The sequence below is a fragment of the Ceratotherium simum genome, chromosome 4, assembly GCF_057802395.1.
Source record: "Ceratotherium simum simum isolate JZ-2026a chromosome 4, ASM5780239v1, whole genome shotgun sequence".
Lineage (NCBI taxonomy): Eukaryota > Metazoa > Chordata > Mammalia > Perissodactyla > Rhinocerotidae > Ceratotherium > Ceratotherium simum.
The window spans coordinates 28,517,479-28,541,034 of NC_141903.1; the positions used below are offsets into that span (position 1 = coordinate 28,517,479).

Consider the following 23,556-nt stretch of genomic DNA (forward strand, 5'->3'; position numbering starts at 1 on the left):
TTACATCCCCAATGTCACTTTTCTGCTTAAGTCACTTCACTGTATTATCGTTTGTTGTCGAATAAAACAACTTCTCACCAGTGCAGACAAAACCCTCAGGATCTGGCACCTGACTGCTTTTTGAAGCTCATCTCAGATTCTTTATCCTTTGCTCATTCCCCTCCAATAGTGAATGCAAGAGACTTTCCCGTCTCAGGGCTTTGCACTTGCCCTTCTCCTGGTTCCTCTAACTCATGGATCCTCCACATATATCAGAATTCAGCTAAATGTCACCTCCAGTGTTCCCTGATTACCTAAAGCTTCCCTCTAACCCAGTGGTTCTCTATCACACCAGCATGTGGATGCCCTTGATAGTCTTACTATCTTGAGTGGACTCATGAACCAGCAGCATGAGCATCACTGAGGCTCTTCTTGAGCCTACAGGCTGGTGAGAAATGCAGAACTCCAGACCCCACCTCAGACCAAAAGAAGCAGATTCTGCATTGTAACAATATCCCCAGTAGATTCATATGAATATTAAAGTTTGAGACTGTGACTTGGAAGCACTGATCACAAACTGTATTTCTTTATTTCTTTAGTTGTGTACTTGCTTATCGTCTGTTTCCGTCAGCAGTGTGAACTTCATGAAGGTGGGGGCTGTGTCTACCTTCTTGACTCTTGTATCCCACTACTGAGCACAGCTCGTGGCGTATGGTTGGCAATCAATACAGATTTGATAAATGAGAGATTTAATCTAACTTCCTCAATTGATCCCTGAAGAAACTAAGCTCAGAGAAGGCAAGCGACTTTTTTTGAGGTTACGCAGTTGTTATTGACAAGGTCAGTGCAAAAAAAGAAAAAAGTATTCTTGACTCCTAAGAAAGTGTATTGTGTGTGTGTGTGTGTGTGACCTTGAAACCAATTGTTCTGGATGACATAACAAAGTATAACCTAAAACTTCCTTAGCTATTGTCTCCGTATGTGCTTCTCATATTAATAATGATTACTTATTTATATTATACTTTGTAATTTATGATCCACCTTCACATACACTAATCTATGTAGAAATTTGTGCAGAATTATTGTCACAGGTTTTCTTTTCAGAACAGAGAAAATAGTAAACAGAGCCAGCAAGTTTGCGGAGTTTCTTTATTAATGGATCAAGAGATCATTGTAAAAGCAAAAAAGAAGAGAAAGTAAAATTTCTCGTAAGAATAACTGTCAAAGAACTGATTTAGTGGAGTGGACAGCTCTTTGGCCAGATGCGAACTGTCTGATAGTGGTTGACAGTATTCTTGGAGAGTGTCAGAAGTGACCCAAGGATCTAACTAACAGGGATTTTGCAAAAGTGGTTCCTAATTTACTTTAATTATCATTACTGGACTTAATATTTAGTTCAGTGGACAATTCTGCCTAATTAAAAAAGCTCCTTCTATGGTGAAATTTTGCTTGTCACTCACGGTTTAAAGTTTAACTATTTCTACCTCCTAATGAGCATGGCACAAATGAACCATAACATTGAACTTGGGGTTCTCTGACCTGACATTCCTACTTGATTTGAAATATACGTTCTCTGGAGCCAGGGACGTTCAGCACAGACTGTGAATCGTTTTTTTCTCCCATGAGAGGAAAGGCAGTGCAGGGGAGACGGCTCTAATGGCGAGGGTGTGGTTGGCGGACAATCTGCATTCTAAGGATATGTTCAGATCATTGTCCACAGACAAGAAGGGGACCTAAAATCAGCCAGTCCTACCTGCCTCCAATACAGGAGCCCTATATAGTATCCTGATATATGGTCATCCATGTGTTCTTTTTTTATTGTGATAAAATATACATAACATAAAATTTACCGTTAATACACAAAATAACCATTTTAAATGTACAATTCAGTGACAATAAGTATATTCACAATGGTGTGCAACCATCACCACTATCCACTTCCAGAAATTTTTCGTCACCCCAAACAGAAACTCTTTACTCATAGAAATTAATTTCCCCTTCCCCTCTTCCCCAACCCCTGGTAACCACTATTCTGCTTTCTTTCTCTATGAATTTGCCCATTACAGGCTTCTCATGTAAGTGGAATCATACAATATTTGTCTTTTTGTGTCTAGTTTATTTCACGTAGCATAACGTTTTCAAGGTTTATCCATGTTGTAGCAAGTATTAGAACTTCATTCATTTTTATGACTGAATAAAATTCCACAGTTGGTATATGCCCCATCCTGTTTATCTGTTTAGCTGTTGGTGGACACTTGGGTTGTTTCCACCTTTGGGCTATTGTGAATAATGCTGCTATGAACATTGGTGTATGTGTATCTATTCATGTCCCTGATTTCAATTCTTTGGGGTATATACCTAGGACTAGAATTGCTGGATCATATGGTCATTCAATATTTAGCCTTTTGAGAAACTACCAAACTGTTTTCTGCAGCAGCTGCACCGTTTTACATTTCCACCAGTAATGCACAAAGGTTCCAGTTTCTCCACATTCTCACCAACACATGTTATTTTTAGTTTTTGTTTTGTCTTGCTAATAACCATCCTAATGGGTGTGAAGTCGTATCTCACTGATGTCTAGGTATTCTTAAACACGTCCTGAGCCAGGGAGCTCAAAACAATACCAGGCAGCTATTACGGATCATCCTTAGTTGTTAGAAAGTTCTTATTATCCATTACTAAATCTTGCCTCCCTCTAGCAGTGATTCTCTTCCTTGGTTGCACATCAGAATCCCTTGGGAGCTTTAAAAAACTCCAAAATTCAGGCTACAATCCAGACTAACAGCATCTTTGAGAGCAGGGTCCTAGCATCAGCATTTTCTAAGGCTCCTCAGGTGATTTCAATATGCAGCCAAAGTTGAGAACCACTGCTTAAAGCATGCTCACTGGTCCCACCTAGTTATGCAACGTGCAGGGCATAAAGTGTGAGAACCCTATCACTGAGCCTCCTCTGACAGCCCTTCAGCCCCCACTGGCAGCACTGTCCTCCCTTTCCTCTTAGATTTTTTACCATAGTGTGAATTACCAGCTGACACTTTACATATTTTCTTGTTTATTCATCGCCAGCTCTCTCTTTTGTGTATTTCTGCTTCCTGGGACATAGAACAATGCCCAATGCAGCGTAGGTGCTCAGAAACTATTGCTGAATGAATGAATGTGTCAATTTACTCTTATTTCAAAGGACAACCCTTCAGATGGTTAAAAATAGCATTTATGTCTCATACAGAGTCTTCTCTTCTCTAGGTAAAATCTTCTCTGTACCTTCAACCAGTCCTCAAAGACATGGAAGTGTAAACCTCACCCTTATGAAGACAATATGTCTTTTTTTTCACTCAATCAGCAAATAATTGAGCACTTCCTATATACTACACATGCCTGTACACTCACATACAGTAGACTAGACAATGCATGGCACTGGAAACTGTGGTGAAAAAGATAACCAAAGTAAATCTGTGGGGCTGGGGCACAGACAAGAAGCAATAACAGAAGTCATTTCTGGTAACAATAAATGCTATAAAGAAACTGAACACTGTTTGTTGGCTGGTTGTTGGCATTAAACAGGGGTTGACTTTAATCTGAGACCTGAATGATGAGAAGAAGCATTCCAGGAAGAAGGTACAGTAAGTACAGACGGCTTAAGGGGTGAACAAGTTTCAGAGGGGCTCTTAAGTCGAAGCCTCTGAGAAGGACAAGGAAAAAACCACTGTCACTTCTTTGTTAGACCCTTTACCTCAATTAACATGGCCTAACACCAAATTAGTTTTGGGTAGCCACATTACCCTATTAAGGTCTTTTTCCTCACTGAATTAAATCTTCCTTGTCCTATATTTGTACTGTTGATAGCTGGAATTTAGGTGTGGAAGGGTGGTTTAAATACACATACCTTGAATTTCTTTTCATCTGATCCCTAGCCATAAAGATTTCAGTCAATTAATCAGTCAATAAAAATACCGGTCAGCAGAATGAAGGGACTTTTTGATTTTACAGCCATTGTAATACTGGTTCCTTATTCCAATTGGCACCTTGTCTTTCATGCCAGGCATAATGGAAGCAGACAAGGCCGGAGCCAGGGCTTGGCGGGCAGGTGTCATTTGGGGCCGACAGCCATCTTGGTTTTCAGTCCGAGGAGCTTAGTAAAGTCAGATATTTCTTGATTCTTGGGACCCTGCGTTCCCAGGGGTGGGCTTACAGGACAAGCAGCCTCTCCCAGACCAGCCATTAATATACTCTGACAACTCCGTTTCCTCTCTGGGCCTCAGTTTCCCTGTATTGAAATGTGGGGTTTGGGTCTGAGAATTTTAAGATCCTTTGAAACTTCATTTAAAAAGAACACTTTATTGCTCTAATAAAAAAATAAAACTTTTTCCTGTAGTTTCTGAATAACCTGCAGATATGCTTTTATTGACAGGGGACACTTGCTTCTAAGTTAATAAAACAAAATGATTTACACTAAGAGGGCAGGGTTTATAGAATTGTATCAGATGCTAAAATTGAAAAGAACACAAATTTGAACTGTTATGTTGGGCACCAAAAGAAATGTGGTTCAGGGCAGTGAAAGGAGGTCCTAAGTTTATTGATTGGCTGCTGTCTTTCCAATGGACTTCACGGAATCTGAGACCAATTTGGCCACGTCAGCTATAGAAGAACGCTCTTCAAGCCATGAGCTGTCCCGGGAGAGCCCACCTGTACACAGCAGCTTCTTCAAGGGCTGGGATCGGGTACTGAAGACAGGGTGGCTTTTGTGTTCACGCAGACCCTGGTTCAGGTTACCATCATTCATTCATCCAACACCACCTTTCCTTCATCTGATACATGTGATTGACACATTGAAATTGAATTTATCAATGGATAAAACTAATGAGGTCCCTGCCTCATGGAGCTTACAACTTCACTGGGTAGGTGCAGAAAACAGAAATCAACCAAATACATTTCTGAGCACAAGCTGAGGAAGTGGTCTGAAGGAAAGCTCCAAGTTCTCTGACAGAGATTAAGTGTGCATTCTCAGGGTAGTTAATTCACCTCTCTGAGCCTTCTCCTGCTCATTATGTAGGAGTGTTAACTAGGATAACATGTAAAGTAACACGTGCAGACATTGGCACAATTGGTGTACAATAAATGTGTGTTATAGCTGCTGATGGTGAAGTTTCCTTCCTGAAGATGAATGAGGAAAAGATTAATTTTCTTTCCCATGTCTCAGAGTTTCCTTCACTTCTTTGTTTGTGTGTGTGTGTGTGTGTGTGTGTGTGTCTTCCAGTTCCAAGGAGGGTTTCGGGTCAGTGGAGAAGGTCGTGCTGCTCACGTTTCTCTCGGCAGTTATCCTGATGGCCATCTTGGGGAACCTGCTGGTGATGGTGGCTGTGTGCAGGGACAGGCAGCTGAGGTGGGTGGCATGAGGGGACCTCAGGGGAAACCTGGGGGGAATTCTGGGCTCTCCCTGGAGATTTGGGGTCTGAACGTATAATTTCCATTATAATTTGTAATTATGAAAGGAAAAAAATACCTGGGGACAATGTTTGGAAAATAGAGCAGGTTAAAAAAGATCACACCTAATCCCACAACTCTAACATAACCAGGATAAACATTAAGTGTATTTCCATCCCTTTTTTTTCCTACATTCAGCTTTGTTGGTTTTTAATAGTTGTGGTGACTGCAGATACAATTGTTGAGATCACATCTAATCTAACCTCCCCAGTTTATCGTTGGTTCACAGAAGGGGTGGCTGACTAGTGGCTGATCTAGAATTTAAACCTGGGTTTTCTGCTCTTTCCACTTCATCCGTCTCAACCCTGGTTGCAATTAGAATCACCTGAAGACCTTTGAAAAATTGCTAATGTGTGGTATATGTCTTATGCAATATTTGGGACATACTTATAGTAAATAATTGTTCACTGTTTATCTGAAATTCAAATTTACCTGACAGTCCTGTATTTTATCTGGCAACCCTGGGGGGTGGGTAGGTGTGTTCATCACCCAAAATCCCTGAACTAATTGATCAGTATTTATAAAAATCCACCAGATGATTCTAGCGTGCAGCCTGGATTGAGAGCCACCAGGCCATAAAAAGGGACAAAAGATGCAGTCTGTCCTCATCGCCAGCCTTCCTCTCTAAGCAAGACATGCACTAATCCAGGGATGATGCAAAGAAAGCGTAAAAGTGCAGTTCTGACAGGTGTCACGAATGTGAGGCACACTTGTCAGTCTATGAGAGGAAAAGGGTGGAATTGACATCGTTTGTGAGGGGGTACCTTGGGAGAGTTCCCTGAGAATGAGCAGATGGAGGCCGGAAGGCGAGTGGGGCACAGCTAGGCCAATAGTAGGAAGAGAGAGCACCCTGTGCCAAGCCCTCAGAGGGCATGGGTAGGGGGCGTGGCTCAAATCAGGCCAGCGTGGCCAGAGGGGAGAGGAAGAGAGGGCTTTTGGTGCAAGGGGGGTCTGGAGAAGTCAGAAGTGGCTGGACCATGCAGTGTCTTTCCAGCCTTGATACAGAGGGGATACTCGCAGAATCCGTTACACATTGACTTTTCTTTCCTTCTTCTCTCTCCCTTCTTTCCTTCTTTCTTTATTTCCTTTTCCTCCTTTTTTCTCTCTTGCTTCTTTCTAACCTCCTTCCTTCATCCCCCTCTGCCTCCTCCCTTATACTTTCACTCACAGGAAAATAAAAACCAATTATTTCATTGTATCTCTTGCCTTTGCGGATCTGCTGGTTTCGGCGCTGGTGATGCCCTTTGGTGCCATCGAGCTGGTTCAAGACATTTGGATTTACGGGGAGATGTTTTGCCTCGTCCGGACATCTCTAGACGTCCTGCTCACAACGGCATCGATTTTTCACCTGTGCTGCATTTCTCTGGATAGGTAAGGGCAGAGAAATGTGCATAGTGGAGATCCATGCTGGAGACAACGACCCGACAGCTATGGGCCCCTCTTTCTTTCTTCTCTAATTCATTGGAAGAAATGAACCTCAGAGAGGTAAATCTGGTTATCGACTTATTCATTCACTCTCCAGTCTTTGCAGAGGGCGCCTTTGTAGTGAGGTACCCTCTAAGGTCCTGCAGACAGAGATTAGTAAGGCCTAGAACCTGCCTGCAAAGAGTTTACAATCTGGATAGTGACATGTACCAGCAATCAAGTTTACTGTAGAGCTCTAAATTTTATACTGGTGGCATGAACAAAAATCTGAGGGAGCTGAGTGGCAAGAATTAATGTATCTGCCCAGCAGGCAGCAGGGGTGGTTCAGAATGATAGTGTTCTGTATTTGAACATGACCTTCTGAAAATGTATCCGCATCATAATTGTATACATATATTTAGGTATGTGCATGTGACTGTGGAGACTCTTCCAGAAAGTTAAAGATGATTATAAAATCCCCAATAATTGTTTGTTTTTTTGGACCCAAGGATGGCATTTCATTCCTGTTGCATAATTTTGTTCTTTTTCTTCTTGTTTGACTTCAGGAAGCCTAATGATTTCCATCTTTGCCTCATTTGTTGGAGATATATGTTTTTTAGTTGTATCAGCACTTTTCTTTTTCCAATTCCTGCTCATTCGTGTTCAATAATAAAGGCAGAATGCAAGTGAGAAGTCAGCTGATTACACGAACATATGCTGCCATCACTGTGGTCATATCTTAGGGGTAGTTCCCAAAAGAAAGTGTGGTGTGCAAATCACAGGATACCAGGGATAATGTCTTACTGTCTCTTGAGCAGTTCAGCAGACCCAGATTTTCCTCTAGTCTTGAGATAGGTCACTGTTTCTTTAATTGAGGAAAAGGAAAGTAGTTGACTAAAATTAGAGATTGTGATATACCTAAAATATGTGCCTTTAAACACTGAAATCAGAGTCTGCCCAGAGAATTACACTGGGAAAGGTCCTTAGGGACTGAAACCAGCTGAGGGAACAGCAGATTCATCTCCTGTCCCATGGGATGGATGAGTGCTTACTGGTCGGAATGGCAGGCGTAAGGGCCTGCTGTATTTACATTGCGCCAGTTCTCTCTCTCTCCTGCTCTGCCAAGAACATGTAGTTGAATGTGCTTAAGTCAGATGCATGTATAATGAGACTGCACTCTATAGCTAGAGATAATGACGTTGGTAAAACCGAACTCTTGGTTGGCAGCCAGTCCCATAGTATGTCAGAGTTTGAAAGTTGTGTTTATTAGCTTGTTTACAACAATCTGACTTCAGTACAGGAAGAATTTTTTAAGATAGTATGTACTGTATGAAAGTTCACATTAGAGAAAATAAATGTAAGGAAGTAGTAAATATGTGGAAATCTTGCAGGGTAGCTTGCATGTGATCATTGCCAAAATGGGTGGTGAGCTTAAAACTGTTATAGGAACTTGGAGAAGGCAAAACTCAGGAGATCAGGGCAACTGCACATAACCTTGAAGTTTGGGCAAAAAGCAAGGGAAAGAAAATAAGCTGAGTGGGGAGTGAAGAAAGGGGGAAGGTGTACAGTCATCTTCATGATGTGGAGAGTTTACTCTGGGCAGCCCTGAGAGAAGTACTGAAGGTTTCCAAGGAAGACTTAGCTTCAGAGTTCCAGATTAACTATCAAGTTATTTTGAAATTATGAAATTTGCGCTGAGTAGGCCTGAGTTGTCACGAAGCAGTATGAGTTGGTCATTAAGAACCGTCTACTTTAGAACTGAAGAGATTCGGGTTCAAATTCCAGCTCTGCCACTTTTAGCTCTAAGAATGGCGATGCGTTACAAAGCCTTTCTGAGTCTCAGTTTGCTCATTTCTAAAAATGGGGGCAATAGTACCTATTTTATAAGATTGCAGTTAGGCTTAAGTTAGATAATCCATTTAAGGCACAGCATTGGCCCAGCTTGGCACAACACTCAATGTTAGTGGATGTTGATTTCAGCTTTTTGTAACTATCCATGCAGCTCGTTGTCTTTCTTACCAAACTTGGACCTCCTTCTCAGTGAATAGCTGCTCTAGCAGCATCCAGAAGTCAGGTAGTTATTCTCAATGTGGTCTTTCCTTATCCCTTTCATTTAAATAATGACAAATCCTATTGAATTTTTTTCCTAAACAGATCCTAGTCTGTTTTTCCTCATCTCTATCATCCTAGTCCAAACTAATATCATCTATTGGATAAGTCACTGCAACAACCTCCTAATTGTTCTCTCCGCATCTATTTTACTCCCTCTAATCCACTCTCCACTTACAAGATCACGTAGGCGTCTTTTAACAAGACAACTCTGATCTTGTTGCTCTTTTGCTTAAAACTCTTCAATGCCTATTCATTGCATTGAGGATCAAGACCAAACTCTTTGGCCTGTAGGATTTTGTGGCATCTATTTCCTACGTCCCCAGCCTCACTTCATGCGCTTCGCCAGCCTCGATCTCTAGGCTGCAGCTGCCTTGGCCTTCTCTTTCTTTTTCCAGAGCTCTGTGCTCAGCCACCTCAGGGCCTTGGCTTCTCCCTCTGCTTGCAAAGCTCCTTTGCCCCCACCTTTCTTGCCCATCTTTCAGATGTTAGCTCAATCTTCTCTTCCTTGCAGAAGCCCTCATTGACTTGAGCAAATCCATTCTTCTTCTTTGAGAACCTAGTGCAATTGTGATTAAAATGAAAATTATTCTTTTTTAATTTTTTCTTAAATGTCTCTATCCCCTCAATGGGAGAAAGTGCAAGGATGTGAATAAGGACAAGGTCCCCACCCTCATGGAACTTACCTTTTAATTGGGAGATTGACAAATAACCAGTAATTACATAAATACTAATTTAGGTATTTGGTAAACACTACTGAACAAATGGAGTGTTCAGTACATTCTCTTTTTGAGCAGTGCTGCCAATAATTCCATTTCCTTCTCTGAGAGTGGACATCAAAAACTCTAATACCATAAGTAAAAAGGACCCAAAAGGTTTTGTTTTCCTCTGGGACCCTGGGAAACTTGCCAAGTATCTCCAGCATTCCTTGTCCCAAGAGTGACATTCTCATTGGGCTGGAAAGACCACTCTGGACATTACAGGGCAACATTTTAGCCTGGAAGAGTCTGATTTTATTTATCATCTAGCTTCTGTTTTTGCTGTGTCTCTCCCAGCATGACAGTTGGGGTGGGCTGGGCTGGCCCAAAGTAGAGAGTGAGTGTCTCGGTGAGGTGCGATGTCATCGCTTGCCATGTGACTCCTGCCAAGATGTCTTGTTCTCCTCTCTAGAGCTGTCATGAGTCTTTGGGGTGATTGATATAGCATAGTGCCTCACTGTGATTCCTAATTCCATCTAGATGACAGACCCCTAGGATCAGAGCAATATGCCGGACTCCATTAATATATCTGCCATTCTCCATCTCCATCCACTGTGCTTCCTGGTGCTTTGAGAATTGAATCCTATTAATGAAAGTTTATTGCTTCTTTAAAAATAATTTCCAAAACATAATTAAAATACATGCATCATATAGTGTGGGTCACGAGAGGTCAAAAACTGTGTTAAAGCTTTACAGTACAGTTGATTATTTTAAATCTAAGGTTTTGAGATAAATGAAAACCAACCAAGTATCTGTAAGAGAGTACTGGTTTTAAAAGTGGAATATAACGCAGCCATTTAAAACCATGAGAAATAGCTGTGTGTGTTGTCCTAGAAAGATATCACTGGTGTATTAAGTGAAAAAAAAAGCAAGTTTCAGACTTTAATGTTTTAATAATTCCACATTTGTAAAATAAATATATAGATGTTTGTATCTGGGTATACGAGAGGGAGCGTGAGAGAGAGAGAAAAAGAATATTGATGAAATTGTACCAAATCACTAACAATGGTTATATAGGGGGCGGGGGTCCGGGGGCAGTAAGGGTGGTGCTGACTAGACTGGATGGTCAGTTGGATTTTGGTTGGGAGCCTTCATTTTTACTAATTTCTGAAATATATGTTTTAAACTTCAATTTTCTCTTTGATAGAAGTGGACACTTCTCGAATGCAAGAGTATCCACAATAATCTTTTAGCTGAAAGCGCCCCTGGGACAACACATTCCTCTCTTCACTGAGAACATTCTGACTTTAGTGTTAGGAGTTCCCTCTGAGTTGGGAGCACGGCAGGGAGCGTGGAAATCTTTCTGCCCAGTGTGTTCTCTCTACTTCTTGCAAAATGTCCTAGATCTTCTCCCTGAAGGAACCCTCATCATCTCCTGTGGGGGGATTCTTCCTCCCGCGGACCCTCATGTTCATCTTCGTTGACCCCACCCCAGTTCACAACCTTTTGTTTGATCTATTTCAATAAGATCTTTTCTAATCATCACAGTTTTTAAAAATCAGAACAATACTTGAGCATTGTAAAAAAAACGCTATCATTTCACAAGTAAAACATAAAAATGTCCCGAATTTGCCTTCTCCGCCTCCACAGCTGTATACTCTAGAGTTAACGACTGTAAATAGTAGCCACCTGTGAATTCCAGTCATTTCATATGCAATAAGCAGACTTGTTCAGTGAATATATTTTTAGTTTACTCAAATGGATTTATGTTTTAAATAAGCCTTTGAAGAAGGCTTTCCCTGTACATATTCTAATGAATTGCCTGAATGTGGTGTTCTTACCAACTTGCTTATCAGAAGATATATCAGTAAGGTCTTTTTCAGCAGCATGTGATAGAAAATAAATTGATTGGTTCAATTAGTTGAAAAATCTGGTTTCAGCCATGGCTCTCTACAGGGTTTGAACAATGTCATCTAGTCTAGCCCTCTCCCTCCATCTCTGTCTCCCTCTCCTCTTTGTCTCTGTCTTTCCTTCTCTTTCTCTCTGTCTGTCTCCCTCTCTGTCTCTGTGTCTATTTCTCTATGTCTGTTCCTATCTTTATATCTGAGGGGAAGATGAGATCCAAGAAGGAAGGAGAGTATCCTGGTAGGAGGTTGGGGGGACAATTGCACAGAACTTACGGGCCACTAGAGTCACTGGACTTTTACTCTCAGGGATGCTGTTTTCCTGTTGGATTCATTCTCAGGCTGGCTTCAGAAAAGTAGCCACAGGCAACATGAGTCTTAAACCATCCTGAATTCATGAGTCCACAGGAAGAGAAACGTAAATGCTATTTCTCATGGAAGAACTTTGGTTGGCTTTGCTTGAGTCAAAGACTCTTCTCTTGCCCAGTCATTGTGGTGTGGGGATGACGCAGCTGGTTGCTGGGCAGAGGTAGGCACTATGATTGCCGGCTTTACTGGAAGCATATGGCACTGGAGAATGGCAGTTCCCACTGGAAAGAGGGGTGTTGAGCAGACAAGAATAGCAGACATCACTTTCTCCTAGGCTGGCCAAGGGACCTACAGGTATCTTTATGGAGCCTCCACAACAAGACAGAGGTGTTTCAGCCCCAAGTCTTCTTTATATTAGGCCAACAATTGCTAGATCCTCCTCTGGCTTCACATGCCATACTTTTCAGACTTTAAGCCATTCTGATCCCCTCTCTCTGATCACGTTGTACTTTGTTCTATATTTGGCATCAAATGCAATTCCCTTTAAAAAAAAATCTATTTCACCTCATTGAGGATATCCTTCTCTATAGCAATTGCAAGATTTTCTCTTTGATATGTCTAACTGAATTGTCACCCTTCCTCTTGGCAGCTTGATGGAACTTGTGTTTTATCTACAAAATCCTCCAATAGTTTCTCAGTCACAGATTTTCTTTTAAAACAGGTTTACTTGTAAAACATACAATTCTGACTCAAAGGTTGCATATTTCATCCTGTGCTGGAGATAAATCTGTCTACATTTCTTAATGATCTCCCTGGAGCACAACTCAATTTTGTAATGTATAAATGAAAAGTATCTGTTATTTTGAACTTGTGTCACACAGTTGCATTGCTTTCCCCAATAGGATTTTATTTTTTTTTAATTTAATTTTTTTTGTAGGGAAGATCAGCCCTGAGCTAACATCCGTGCTAATCCTCCTCTTTTTTTTGCTGAGGAGGACCGGGTCTGAGCTAACATCTATTGCCAATCCTTCTCCTTTTTTTTCCCCCCAAAGCCCCAGTAGACAGTTGTATGTCATAGTTGCACATCTGTCTAGTTCCTGTATGTGGGACACGGCCTTAGCATGGCCGGAGAAGCGGTGCGTCGGTGCGCGCCTGGGATCCGAACCCGGGCCGCCAGTAGCAGAGCGCGTGCACTTAACCACTAAGCCACGGGGCCGGCCCCTCCCCAATAGGATTCAAATGCATTTCTGCAAGGAATGTGTATTATAAGTTTCCCCTTCTCACATACTGTTTGAGGACAGGTTCATGCTTTGTACATAATAGTAATATTTCTTGTGTTGAATTGCATGCTAGAGGATATCAACTCTTATTTTTGCATCCATTTTGTCAAATATTTATTGAGCACTTACTAATTGCCAGAAGCTGAGCAGAACACTGGAAGTGCCATGGTGAACAATCAAAAAAAGCTCTGAATCACAGAGATTTTAGTCTAGTGGAGAATACAGATAGTAAATAGGTAATTATAGTAAAATTGGTGGTCACTAGAATAGAATAAGGAGAAGTCAAAGGAGCTGTTGGAGCACGTGGCCTCCAGGGCAGGGAAAGCTCTCGGAAGAAGTGATACTGAAGCTGAGATCTGGGGATGATGTGGATGCCAGTAGGTGAAGGGGAAGAGGGTGAGGTTCCAGAAAACAGCATGTGCAAAGCTCCAGAGGTCTTTCAGTGACACATTATCAACTATAAGCTGAATTTTTAGCTTATTTTTCAGTGCTTTTCCCAACGTGTCCTAGTCTGTCTTTCCTATCTCATCTCCCACCCATGACTGATCTGTTATCATTTCCTGAGTCTGATGTGTTTCCTCCTAACTCCATATTGCTGCCTGTGTCTTGAGTTTCTTTTCTTTTCCTCATGAACATCCACCCTTCTTCAATACTGAGATACAATCTGTGAGCTTCTTCACTGACCAGCCAGGCTTCATTTCCAAAGATTTCTTGTTTCTTCCTCTGAACTCCCATAGAACGTTAAATATAAGCAAAGAGCTATAACCCATTTTAATAATTGGTCTATTTGTCTGTCTCACTCTAGACTCTTAGCTCCTTGAGAGTCATCCTTTATCTCATCTATTCTTGTGTTCTCCTTACAGGTCCACAGTAGCTGCTCCATGCATGTTTAGCTGAGCAGATGTGACTTGTAGTTGTTTGATATAACTCTGGTGTTAGTTTTTCTACCCTTTTAGGACTCTTGATATAGCAAGTAGTTAAGAATGCAGCCTGGGGTGCTAGACTGCCTGGATTCAATGCCAGCTTGACTAGTTATTAATTGTGTGATCTTGGTGAAGTTCCTTAAATTTTCTGGGCTTTCTCTTCTCATCAGTAAAATTGTGTTAATAACAGTATATTCCATTTGGAGTTTGTGAAGCATAAATTACTGAGAGCATGCAAAGAAGGTAAACCAGTGCATGGCACCTAGTAAGCATACAATAAATGTTACCCACAAGTAGTATTCCATTATCATTTGCCTTTCCAAATGCAAATTCCTGGTGGCTTTGGTGGTGCCTTCCCAGACACTGACAGTTTTTGTTTTTCTTCCCATTGCATAGCTGAGTGTCCTTGAAGGTTAGACCCAAGCCTTCCAGCCCTGGGTATCTCCCCTCTCTCCTTTGGAGAGCTCACACATTCCTGTGGCTTCATCTGCACCTGTGCTCTTGTCTCTTCTGCAGTCTTGTCCCATGCCAGGCTCCAGGGTCCTCTGGGCTCTGTTGAACAGGTAGCTGCCTGTTCAATATCTTGCCTTAAGTATCTTTCTGTTTCCCCAAACCCATTATGCTCAAAGTGGAAATTTACATTGTAAATTAATATCTTCTTCCACTTTGTACATCAAAGGTGCATTTATTAGTCATCTTTTAGTCATTTAAACGTTAATTCTTTGAGGTCATCTTTTACTTATCTACCATGACCAGCGGGATGCCACATCATAGTTACATTTTCATAAATATCTTTCAAATCCATCTTCCTCCTCTTTATTCCTTTTTCCCCATCCCATTTCTGGATTACTGCAGTAGCTTCTTAGCTATTATTCCTGTATGTTATCTAATCTGTCAAGTTCATCTTTAAATATGTCTTTTGTCTGTCTGCGTCCTTAGCTCAGAAAGCTTATAGGGCATTGCTTATTCTCCTTCCTCTTCCTAGATAGGGCTGTTTTAGTCTAGCCTCACCCATTTACCAGCATTACCAGGGTATATTTGGTAGATGTGGGTTGAAGTCCCAGTGCTACCATATCCTGGCTGTATCATGTTGGAGAAATGGATTAGATTCTCTGGACCTCAGTTTCCTCATATTTAAAATGTGGATGATGAGACCTGCATTGCAGAGTTGCTATAGGAATTAAATAAAGCATAGAATACACTTCCTAACACATAGTATGCCTTCAAAAAAAAGGGTGGTGTGTATAGTAGGAATAGTAGTTGTAGCAATAGAGAAGAAAGTGGACAATTATAATACAATTAGAAAAATGCTGTGTCACAGATATATACAAGGTACGGTAAAAAACCAGGGCAGAGGTGGGAACAAATCCATATCTCTGACAGACAGGAGTCTCTCTCTGTGTTTTTTGGGGCCAGAAAGAACTTTCTAGAGGATGTGATCCTTGAGCTGCGTTTGGAAGGGTCAGTGGGACAGTCATCCAGTGTCTGCTGGAAGACTGCTCCATTCACACATGCGGCAAAGTATATCTTGGTAACCTTTGTGTGTGTCCGAGTAAGCCCTGCCAAGATGTTTTCAGATGACATTTTGGGCAGGTTATCCTTTTTCCTTTAGTCTATAACAACTCAGGAAGACACTTTCCTAGACAGCTGACATCCCCATTCTTGCAAGTCTTCTTATCATGAAGATACAGAAGGATATTTAACAAAGAGGAACACAATAAACATTACATCTGCGGATTGCACATGGGATTATGATTCCTGCAAAGCTCCATTTGATGTCCTCCAGGTGTCTGACAGAAAAGAGTCTCTCCCTGTCCCCCCACCCCTACAGTTTTTCCTTCCTGGAACCCAGAGTTCTACCTCCGCTCTTGGCTATATTCTCAGCTCCCCTTTCTGTCCCTGGATCCTGGTGAATATCCCTGCTGGACTCTTCCTCATTGATGCTCCAGTGACTGGCAGCTTGCCAAGCCCCTTGGGAACCAGCAGGAAAGGTCTTTAGTGTTTTCTTACAGCTACTGCTGCTTTTCTCTCTTCTCTACCTCCTCAAAGGGGAACCGGAGGAACTAAACTAAAACAAAACCAGTTACTAACAGCAGGAAGATAAGTCTCTTTCTCTAGATCTAGGCTGGATCACCTCCCAGAGGGAAGACTACTACCCAGCCAGTGAACCCACGATTACCCTAGAGTTTATATTACCTGTTTACCCTTATAGGGGTTGTGCGTCACCATATAACATCTACCCCCAAACTTAGTGGCTTAAACAATAATGTATTATTATCAGATCTCACAATTCTGTGCATCAGGAAATTGGGCTTGGCTGAAGTCACTTGATGGTGTTTAGCTGGAGATTGGACTTTCCTGGAGGGTCCAAGGCAGTTCATCACACACAGGGCTCCTTGGTGGGGTCAGCTGGAAGGCTGGGCTCAGCTGGGCCCCTCTCCCTGTCCGTGTGGTCCCAGGTCTTCTATACATGATCTCATGTTGAATTTCTTATGTGACAGCTCATGGCTCTGAGAAACCAAGAGCCCTCTTAAAAATTAGTCCTGGCACTGGCATACAACACTTCCAATGGTCGAAGCAGTCCCAAGGCATCCCAGATCCAAGGGAAGAGGGAGACTCCCCACGTCTGGCTGGGAGGAGTGTCAGAGAATTTGTGGCCATCTTTAATCCACCACAACTACAACCTCTTACAAAAACTCAGATGTAATTAATCCCCCTTTTACACAGAAGAAAATGGAGACACAAAGACACCAAGCGATTTGTCCAAAGTCAAGGAAAACCTGTGAAAGAGCTGGGACTAGAACTTACTGATTTTCCTCTAAAGGCAAAAGGCCCTTGTACCTCATAGTTTACTGATTCAGTGGAGCTCTTTATCCCCTTCATCGTAAGTCTTGAAGACCATTTGCTTGTGCTTTGTGAATTAGAAATCGTGAAAAAATCTGTGCTGAAAGGTTTCTGTTTTCCTAATTTCATGCCAATACTCAGGTCTTAGCAGCCAGCTGCTACTTCATCTCTTCTCTCCTGTGACATGTCTTTTTTAGTTGATCTTGATTAGAGATTTGGTCTCAGTGATCATCCAGGATGCCATCTGCAGCCATCTCACATAGATGGGCTGGGCCTGGATTAAGTCCATGAGAGATTGCCACACATCATCAATTCACTGCAGGAAGCCAATAAGGTCTCAATGCTTCCATTCACCTTTAGGGACCAACTCATTCACCTTATTCTTTCTCAGAATCAGCTACTGGGAGAGATGTTAAACCAAGTGACTTGTATTTTGTTTATTAAATAATTTAGAGCCCCTGCTTCCAAAATGTATTTGAATATGATTACAATAATATGAAACAAATATATATATATAAAAGATCAGAGGGAATGGGAATAAAAATAATAACTGCTATTTATCAATCTTTGTGTGCCAGGAACTTCCTAAGTTTTAAACATATTATTTCTTCAATTCTCACAGCCAATCAATGAGGTGAACATAATGATCCCCACTTGATGGATGAGGAAACTGGGTCTTGGAGAGGTTAAGTAACTGATCTAAGACCACAGAGCTAATAAATGGTTAAGGCAGAGAGAGTTGGTACCCAGATGTGAGGACATAAAATTGACTGCTAAAATCTCCTCTAATTCTGAGAGCCTAGGGTTCCAAGTTGTTCTCCTTGCTCCTCTGCCTTCCTTGTGGTTGGGAGGGGAGGAAGAATTTTCCTTAATTGCAGGAATAGCGAGGAGGAGATTAGCATGGAGCTTAAAATAGATGACTGTCTTCTAAGAGTTGTCAAAGTAAATTGTGTCCCCAGAGACATTTAAAAGCAATTTGATCACACATTTACACATGGCTGTGGTCAGGGAAGCTGGTGGCTGCTCTACCAGAGGGATTTTAATGGAGTTTTATGAGCAATACTTTGAAATGTTTTGCATAAGAAATTGCTTTGTAAATACCCTTGCTACATCTTAGTTAATCCAGGCCATCTGGAATCTCGCTTGTCATTTGAACATTCATTTAACTACTTTGTAAAAGTTTTCTAGTTAAAGAAGAATGGGAATTGTCCAATGGAAGTCTACAGAACAGAGTTTGCAGGTAAATCTATTCCTGAGATGAGACAGAATTGCTTCTTCTGATGAATATTGTCCACCTAGCTTGTGAACCAACAACCCTTTCTCCTGAATTTGTTGTAATCCAGCTCCTTTGGCAGAGCATGCAACAGTGTTAATTGTGATGGACATTTTCCAGTTCAAAAAACTTTTAGTGACTCCTAGCATAGCATTCAGAAACCTCTAAGACAGTGGTTCTTAAAGTGTGGTCTCCAAACCAGCAGCAGCAGCAGCAGCACTTGGGAGAATGTCAGAAATGCAAATTCTTAGGCCCTATTCCAGATCTACCAGCCATCTGCGTTTCAGCAAACCCTCCAGGTGATTCTGCTGCATGCCACAGTTTGAGAACCACTGCTGACCCTCAGCCAGCCTTTTTAGGCTTATTTCCTTCTACTTCCTTACAAACACTCTACGATCCAGCTAACTTGTACTCTTTTATGTTTATATGGCTATGTAGACATGTATTTATGGATATGTATTTCATGTATATAAAATTCCTGTCTCCTGGCCTCTGTCCATGCTGTTTATAGCATCTGGATTACATTTTCTCCTTCACCATCCTTACCCAGTCTCTCAAGTCCAACTTAAAAGACACTTATTGGAGAAAGCTTTTCCCTATTCCTCTACTAGATATGACCTTTCATATCCCAAAAACTTGGTCCCACATTTTAGTGGAATTTATTTTAATTGGTGGTGATTAAGAGTTTATTATTTATTCAATCCATTTTGTGAGCATCCACTCTATATCTAGCATTGTACTAGGCATTCGGGATACAGTGGTGAACAAGGCAAACGTCTCTGAAACTTATAAGTCAGTTAGAGTAGACTTTTCTCACCTCCTGTTCTAGGTCACAGCTCTTTGAGGTGGTGCAGGTGTCTTGTACTTCTGGGTGTCCCCCCGGCTATACTAAGTTAGGGTGGGCAGGGTAGAAGGTGATGTACTAGTCTTCTCTGGTCTGTATAGGGTGCACGAGAGTGTTGTTCTCTCCTTGTGGCACCCACTCTTGAGAGGCAATGGCACATACAGAGGACATGGAGCCCCTGCCATTGGTGAAAATTGCCTCCTCTAAACCAGGGTTTCTCAACCCCAGCACTGCTGACCTTGTAGATTAGATGATTCTTCCTTGTGGGGGGCGCTGACTTGTACATTGTAAGACATTTAGCAGCATCCCTGACTTCTACCCACTGGACACCAATAGCCTCACCCTTCCCAGATGTGACAACAAAAAGTGTCTCCAGACATTGCCAAATATCCCTTGGTGAGCGGAATCAACCCTGGTTGAATACAACTGGGAATATTTTTACTTACAAAAGTAAGACTTCAGAGGAATGTAACAGCTCTCTTCAGATGTCTGTAAGACCACTATGCAGAAAAAAAATTAGAGATAGAAATTTTAAATTGAGCCAGAGGGTAAAACTAGAAGTTACAGAAAATCAATTTTGGAGGAAACTTTCTTAACTTCAGGATAGCCTTAAGTTTAGCATGTACTGCAGTAGAATTTGGTGAATTCCTGGTCCCTAGTGCGTTCTTGCAGGCTTGGGTACATTTCATTTTAGAGGGGATCTGGGAATTTCAGGATTCTGAGGATCCTTCAGGTTCTGAGATTCAGCCTTTTGTTTCTAAAGTGGGTTTTAAAGAATTAGAATAATCCCTTGGAGATTTAGGAGAGGTAGCAGAGCGAAGGGACAGCGATGAGGTTAACATCCTGGCCCTTGAGTCAGGCTGCCTGGACTAGATCCCAGCTCAGCTCTTACCACCCGTGGGACCCTGGACAAATCCTGATACTTCTGTGTGTCCGTTTCCTTATCTGTAAAATGGTGCATTTGTAGTTCCTGTCTTGAAAGTAGTTGTGAGGACTAAGTCAGACAATACTGATAGAGCTCTTGGTAAGTAAATGAATAGTAGCTATTATTATTAACTCAGCCAGTGCGCTTTGCCTGACCTCCAAAGAACTTGCAAATTTAACTAGCTACTTCTGTCTAGTGGTGTTGGACGTGTGTTGGGGGGCAGTTCATGATAGGATAAATATTTTTGTTATTTGAAGGGGTAATATAATCCAAATATAGGAATTAAAAAGTAGCCATGAAAGATAAAAATAAAGTTATCACGTTTCTATCTGGTCCTTGATCTTTAGACAAAGGTTAGAATTTTAAGGAAGCTCCCTTAGTCCGTTAACACTAGAACTCAATTTTTATTAATCATTTTATTCAGTGATGTTTATTTTCACCTACTTAATTTAGATTTTTGTATGCAGCCTTCAAGAGGATGTTTGTTTTTCTAGATTCTTTGCTAGAAAGCAAAGATTAGAAAGTTATAAGGAAAGACGGTAGAAAGACACGAGGTGGCTTAGGTAGGGCAGCTGCCTTAAGAGTGCCGAGGCCTTGGTAAGAATCTTGAACCCATACAAGTCAAGTGGGTACTATAATTTTAGCTCCAAATAAAAACCTTATATTCTCTACTCCATGCCACTTAAAAATCAAATTATGTTTATAGTAGGACAGAACACCAGATTGAAGATGTAGAGAAGATTGAAGTAAAACACATACCTAGACACAATTTGGTATTTCTCTTCTTCATCTTTATCTATCACTCACAATTCAGATAATCTATTTAAAATAAAATAAAATTCTTTTTTTCCCCTTTAGTTATTGCCAATTTTTAAAGTAGGGGATAAAGGACTTTTCCCAGGCTTGTCCAACAACCCCACATCATGCAAGAGTAACTTTCTACACCTGTCTGTGCAAGAGACCGTGGGTGTGTCCCAACTTAGCCCCCTTTGGAGTGAGCTGTGCAAGCAACTTTATTTCCACCATTCATTGTCCAGGGCGCTGACTGTGTACGTAAAATGTGTAAGGGGTTGGTAAAATGTGTATTACATCCACAATATCCCCCTTGAAGTTGAATTTCAAAAGGAAACTGTCACCACTATTTACTTCCCTGTAGCAGTAGCTCCTAGTAACCTAGAGTAATGCAAATTAAAGCGTAGAACGTTTGGACAGCAGAACGTGGGAAGATCTTATTGTCCACAGGATATTCATCATGCCGTGGGAAGCAGGGAACCACCCTGGCCAAGCCAGACTTAGAAAGAAAGGCTTTCATAAAAATGCTCTGAGCACCAATATAACCATATATTCTAAAGTCCTCTTCTGTAAATTTTATTGTCTTCCCAACATAACTCACTAAACGTCCACATCCACTCATGGAAATTGAAAGAATCTTCTCAGGTCAGACATCCTGGTTCCTCAGACTTACCTTTCTTTTGTCCTGCAAGATATTTAATTTGGCCATGTTTTTGTGAACTTTTGGATTTATGTGACATTGGAGACCCAAACCAAAATTCCTGAAATCCTGTCTTTAATCAACATTTTGGCACCTGTTCCAAACCTCAAAAATCATAAATTATACAGCAAAGATAGGGCAACATCTATTCTTCACTTATCCCTTGTAGGTAGATGAAGGAATGCTGTAACTTGAGCTGTGATCTGGAAGTATATTGAATAAAACAAAGACATTCTTACTCAGAACAAAGTGTCTATGAAGAACATGTCTGGCATTAAAACCATTTTTACTGAGGCAGGATACTTTGGTTGCAAGTAACAAAGATGGCCTTTAGCCAACTTGATTAGTTTGCTAGAACTGTTATAACAAAGTTATAACACAAACTGGGTGGCTTGGAACAAGAGGAAATTTATTCTCTCATGGTTGTAGAGGTCGGAAGTCTGAAATCAAGGTGTCAGCAGGGTCATGCACCCTCTGAAACCTGCAGGAAAACGATTCTTCCTTGCCTCTTCTAGTTTCAGGCAATCCTTGGTGTTCGTTGACCTATAGATGCATCATTCCAATCATCCATCTTCACATAGCCATCTTCTCTCTGAGCATATCTGTCTGTGTTTCCAAATTTCCCTTTCTATAAGGACATTAGTCATATTGGATGAGGGCCCACCCTAAGGGCCTCATTTTAATTTTATTACCTCTGTAAAGATCCTATTTCCAAATATGGTCATATTCCAAGGTACTGAGGGTTAGGATTTCAACATATCTTTTGGGAGAGGGGGGACACAATCCAACTTATAACACCACCGTAAGCAAAAAGGGAAGTTATTGGAAAGATATGAGGTGGCTTATTTAATTGAAGGAAGAGCTAAAGAATGAGGATCTGAAGGGGTAAGAGCATGGCCGCCCCAAAGATCCAAGGAGCAGGAGCTACTCTCAACCCTGCCAGGAGGCTGCTGTGGGACCTCCGCTGACTTTCCCATATTTGCATCACTCTGCGTGACATGCAGAGTTCCAGGAGAAAGTCTGACTGAGTCACTCCCCGGCCAGAAAAGTCAGAGTCTCATCATCTGCTTTCCCAACAACATTACAGAAACAAAGGAGAGATAATTCCCAAAGGATTTGAGATGTTATTACCAAGAGAATGGAGGAAGGATGCTAAATGTACAAAACCAAATGTCTAATCTAGGCCCTCTAGCAGGAAATGAGGAAGGAAGCAAAATATGAAAAAAAGTATATTTTCATATAGTCCAAATTCATCATTAACTCTATGTTAATAATAAACTTCTGATGCTTATTAATATAGCCATTGAGAAAAAATTGCCACTCTGATAGAATTTGCCTTTCTTATAAAGTCAAGAACACGGAGGGAATTATAGCTAATCATGATTGTTTCCATTACTGAGTTCTCTTTAGTTAGATTTGGCTACCATGTCAGTTTTATAGATAGAGAAAATGAGTGTCTAAGTTAGCCTCTCTCCCATTCTTTGGTCTGTTGTTCCTTGCACTTTGGTGCAGGTCAGGACACCCACTGCCTCTCTGGCCACAGGAAGCTGCCTGGCACAGTGTGGTCAGCTGCTCCTTGATGCCTTGGAGGGAAGGGTGTATCCTCCCCTCCCAGCCCTGAGGCACCCACTTCTCATGCTTGCAATACTGGGCTCTCCTCATTCCACGCTTTCTCCCAATTCATCCTACCACCACCTCTTCAAAGAATATAGCCATTGTTATGTTAGTTACGCTTTGGATTAAGAAAAGAAAAGAAGAGGTGGGAAAAATTAACAGAGAGAACTGCATAAAATGAGGAGTATAAGGGGGTGGCTCGTCATTAAATGGTATAAAATCTTAAAGAATAGACTTAGCCTTCAGGCTGTCTTTTTGCAGTTTATTCTTTGACTCTTCCAAAGACAAATAGCTGAGAGACTTACTGTGATATTTTGCCTGTTGTCAAATTCCGTGAACTGCCTGGGCATGGAAGTGGTGATCTCCAAGGCTGGAGTAACATGCAAGGAGCAGTCTGGGACTTAGAGACTAGATCATTGAGTCTGGCACGTTGCACCTCTATCTGGAGGTAAGCAGAAAACTAGTACAATAGGCAGA

The 23,556-nt window shown here is 41.4% G+C and overlaps 1 protein-coding gene across 1 annotated transcript in view; it reads left to right on the forward strand.

Moving 5' to 3' along the window:
• Positions 1 to 23,556, forward strand: part of HTR4 (5-hydroxytryptamine receptor 4) — a 176,244-nt gene that overhangs the window by 123,781 nt on the left and 28,907 nt on the right. Inside the window, exons 5-6 of the mRNA XM_087429591.1 lie at positions 5,234 to 5,359; positions 6,631 to 6,831. Of these exons, the coding sequence (XP_087285717.1) occupies positions 5,234 to 5,359; positions 6,631 to 6,831 (327 nt within the window). The remainder of the gene's footprint in view (positions 1 to 5,233; positions 5,360 to 6,630; positions 6,832 to 23,556) is intronic.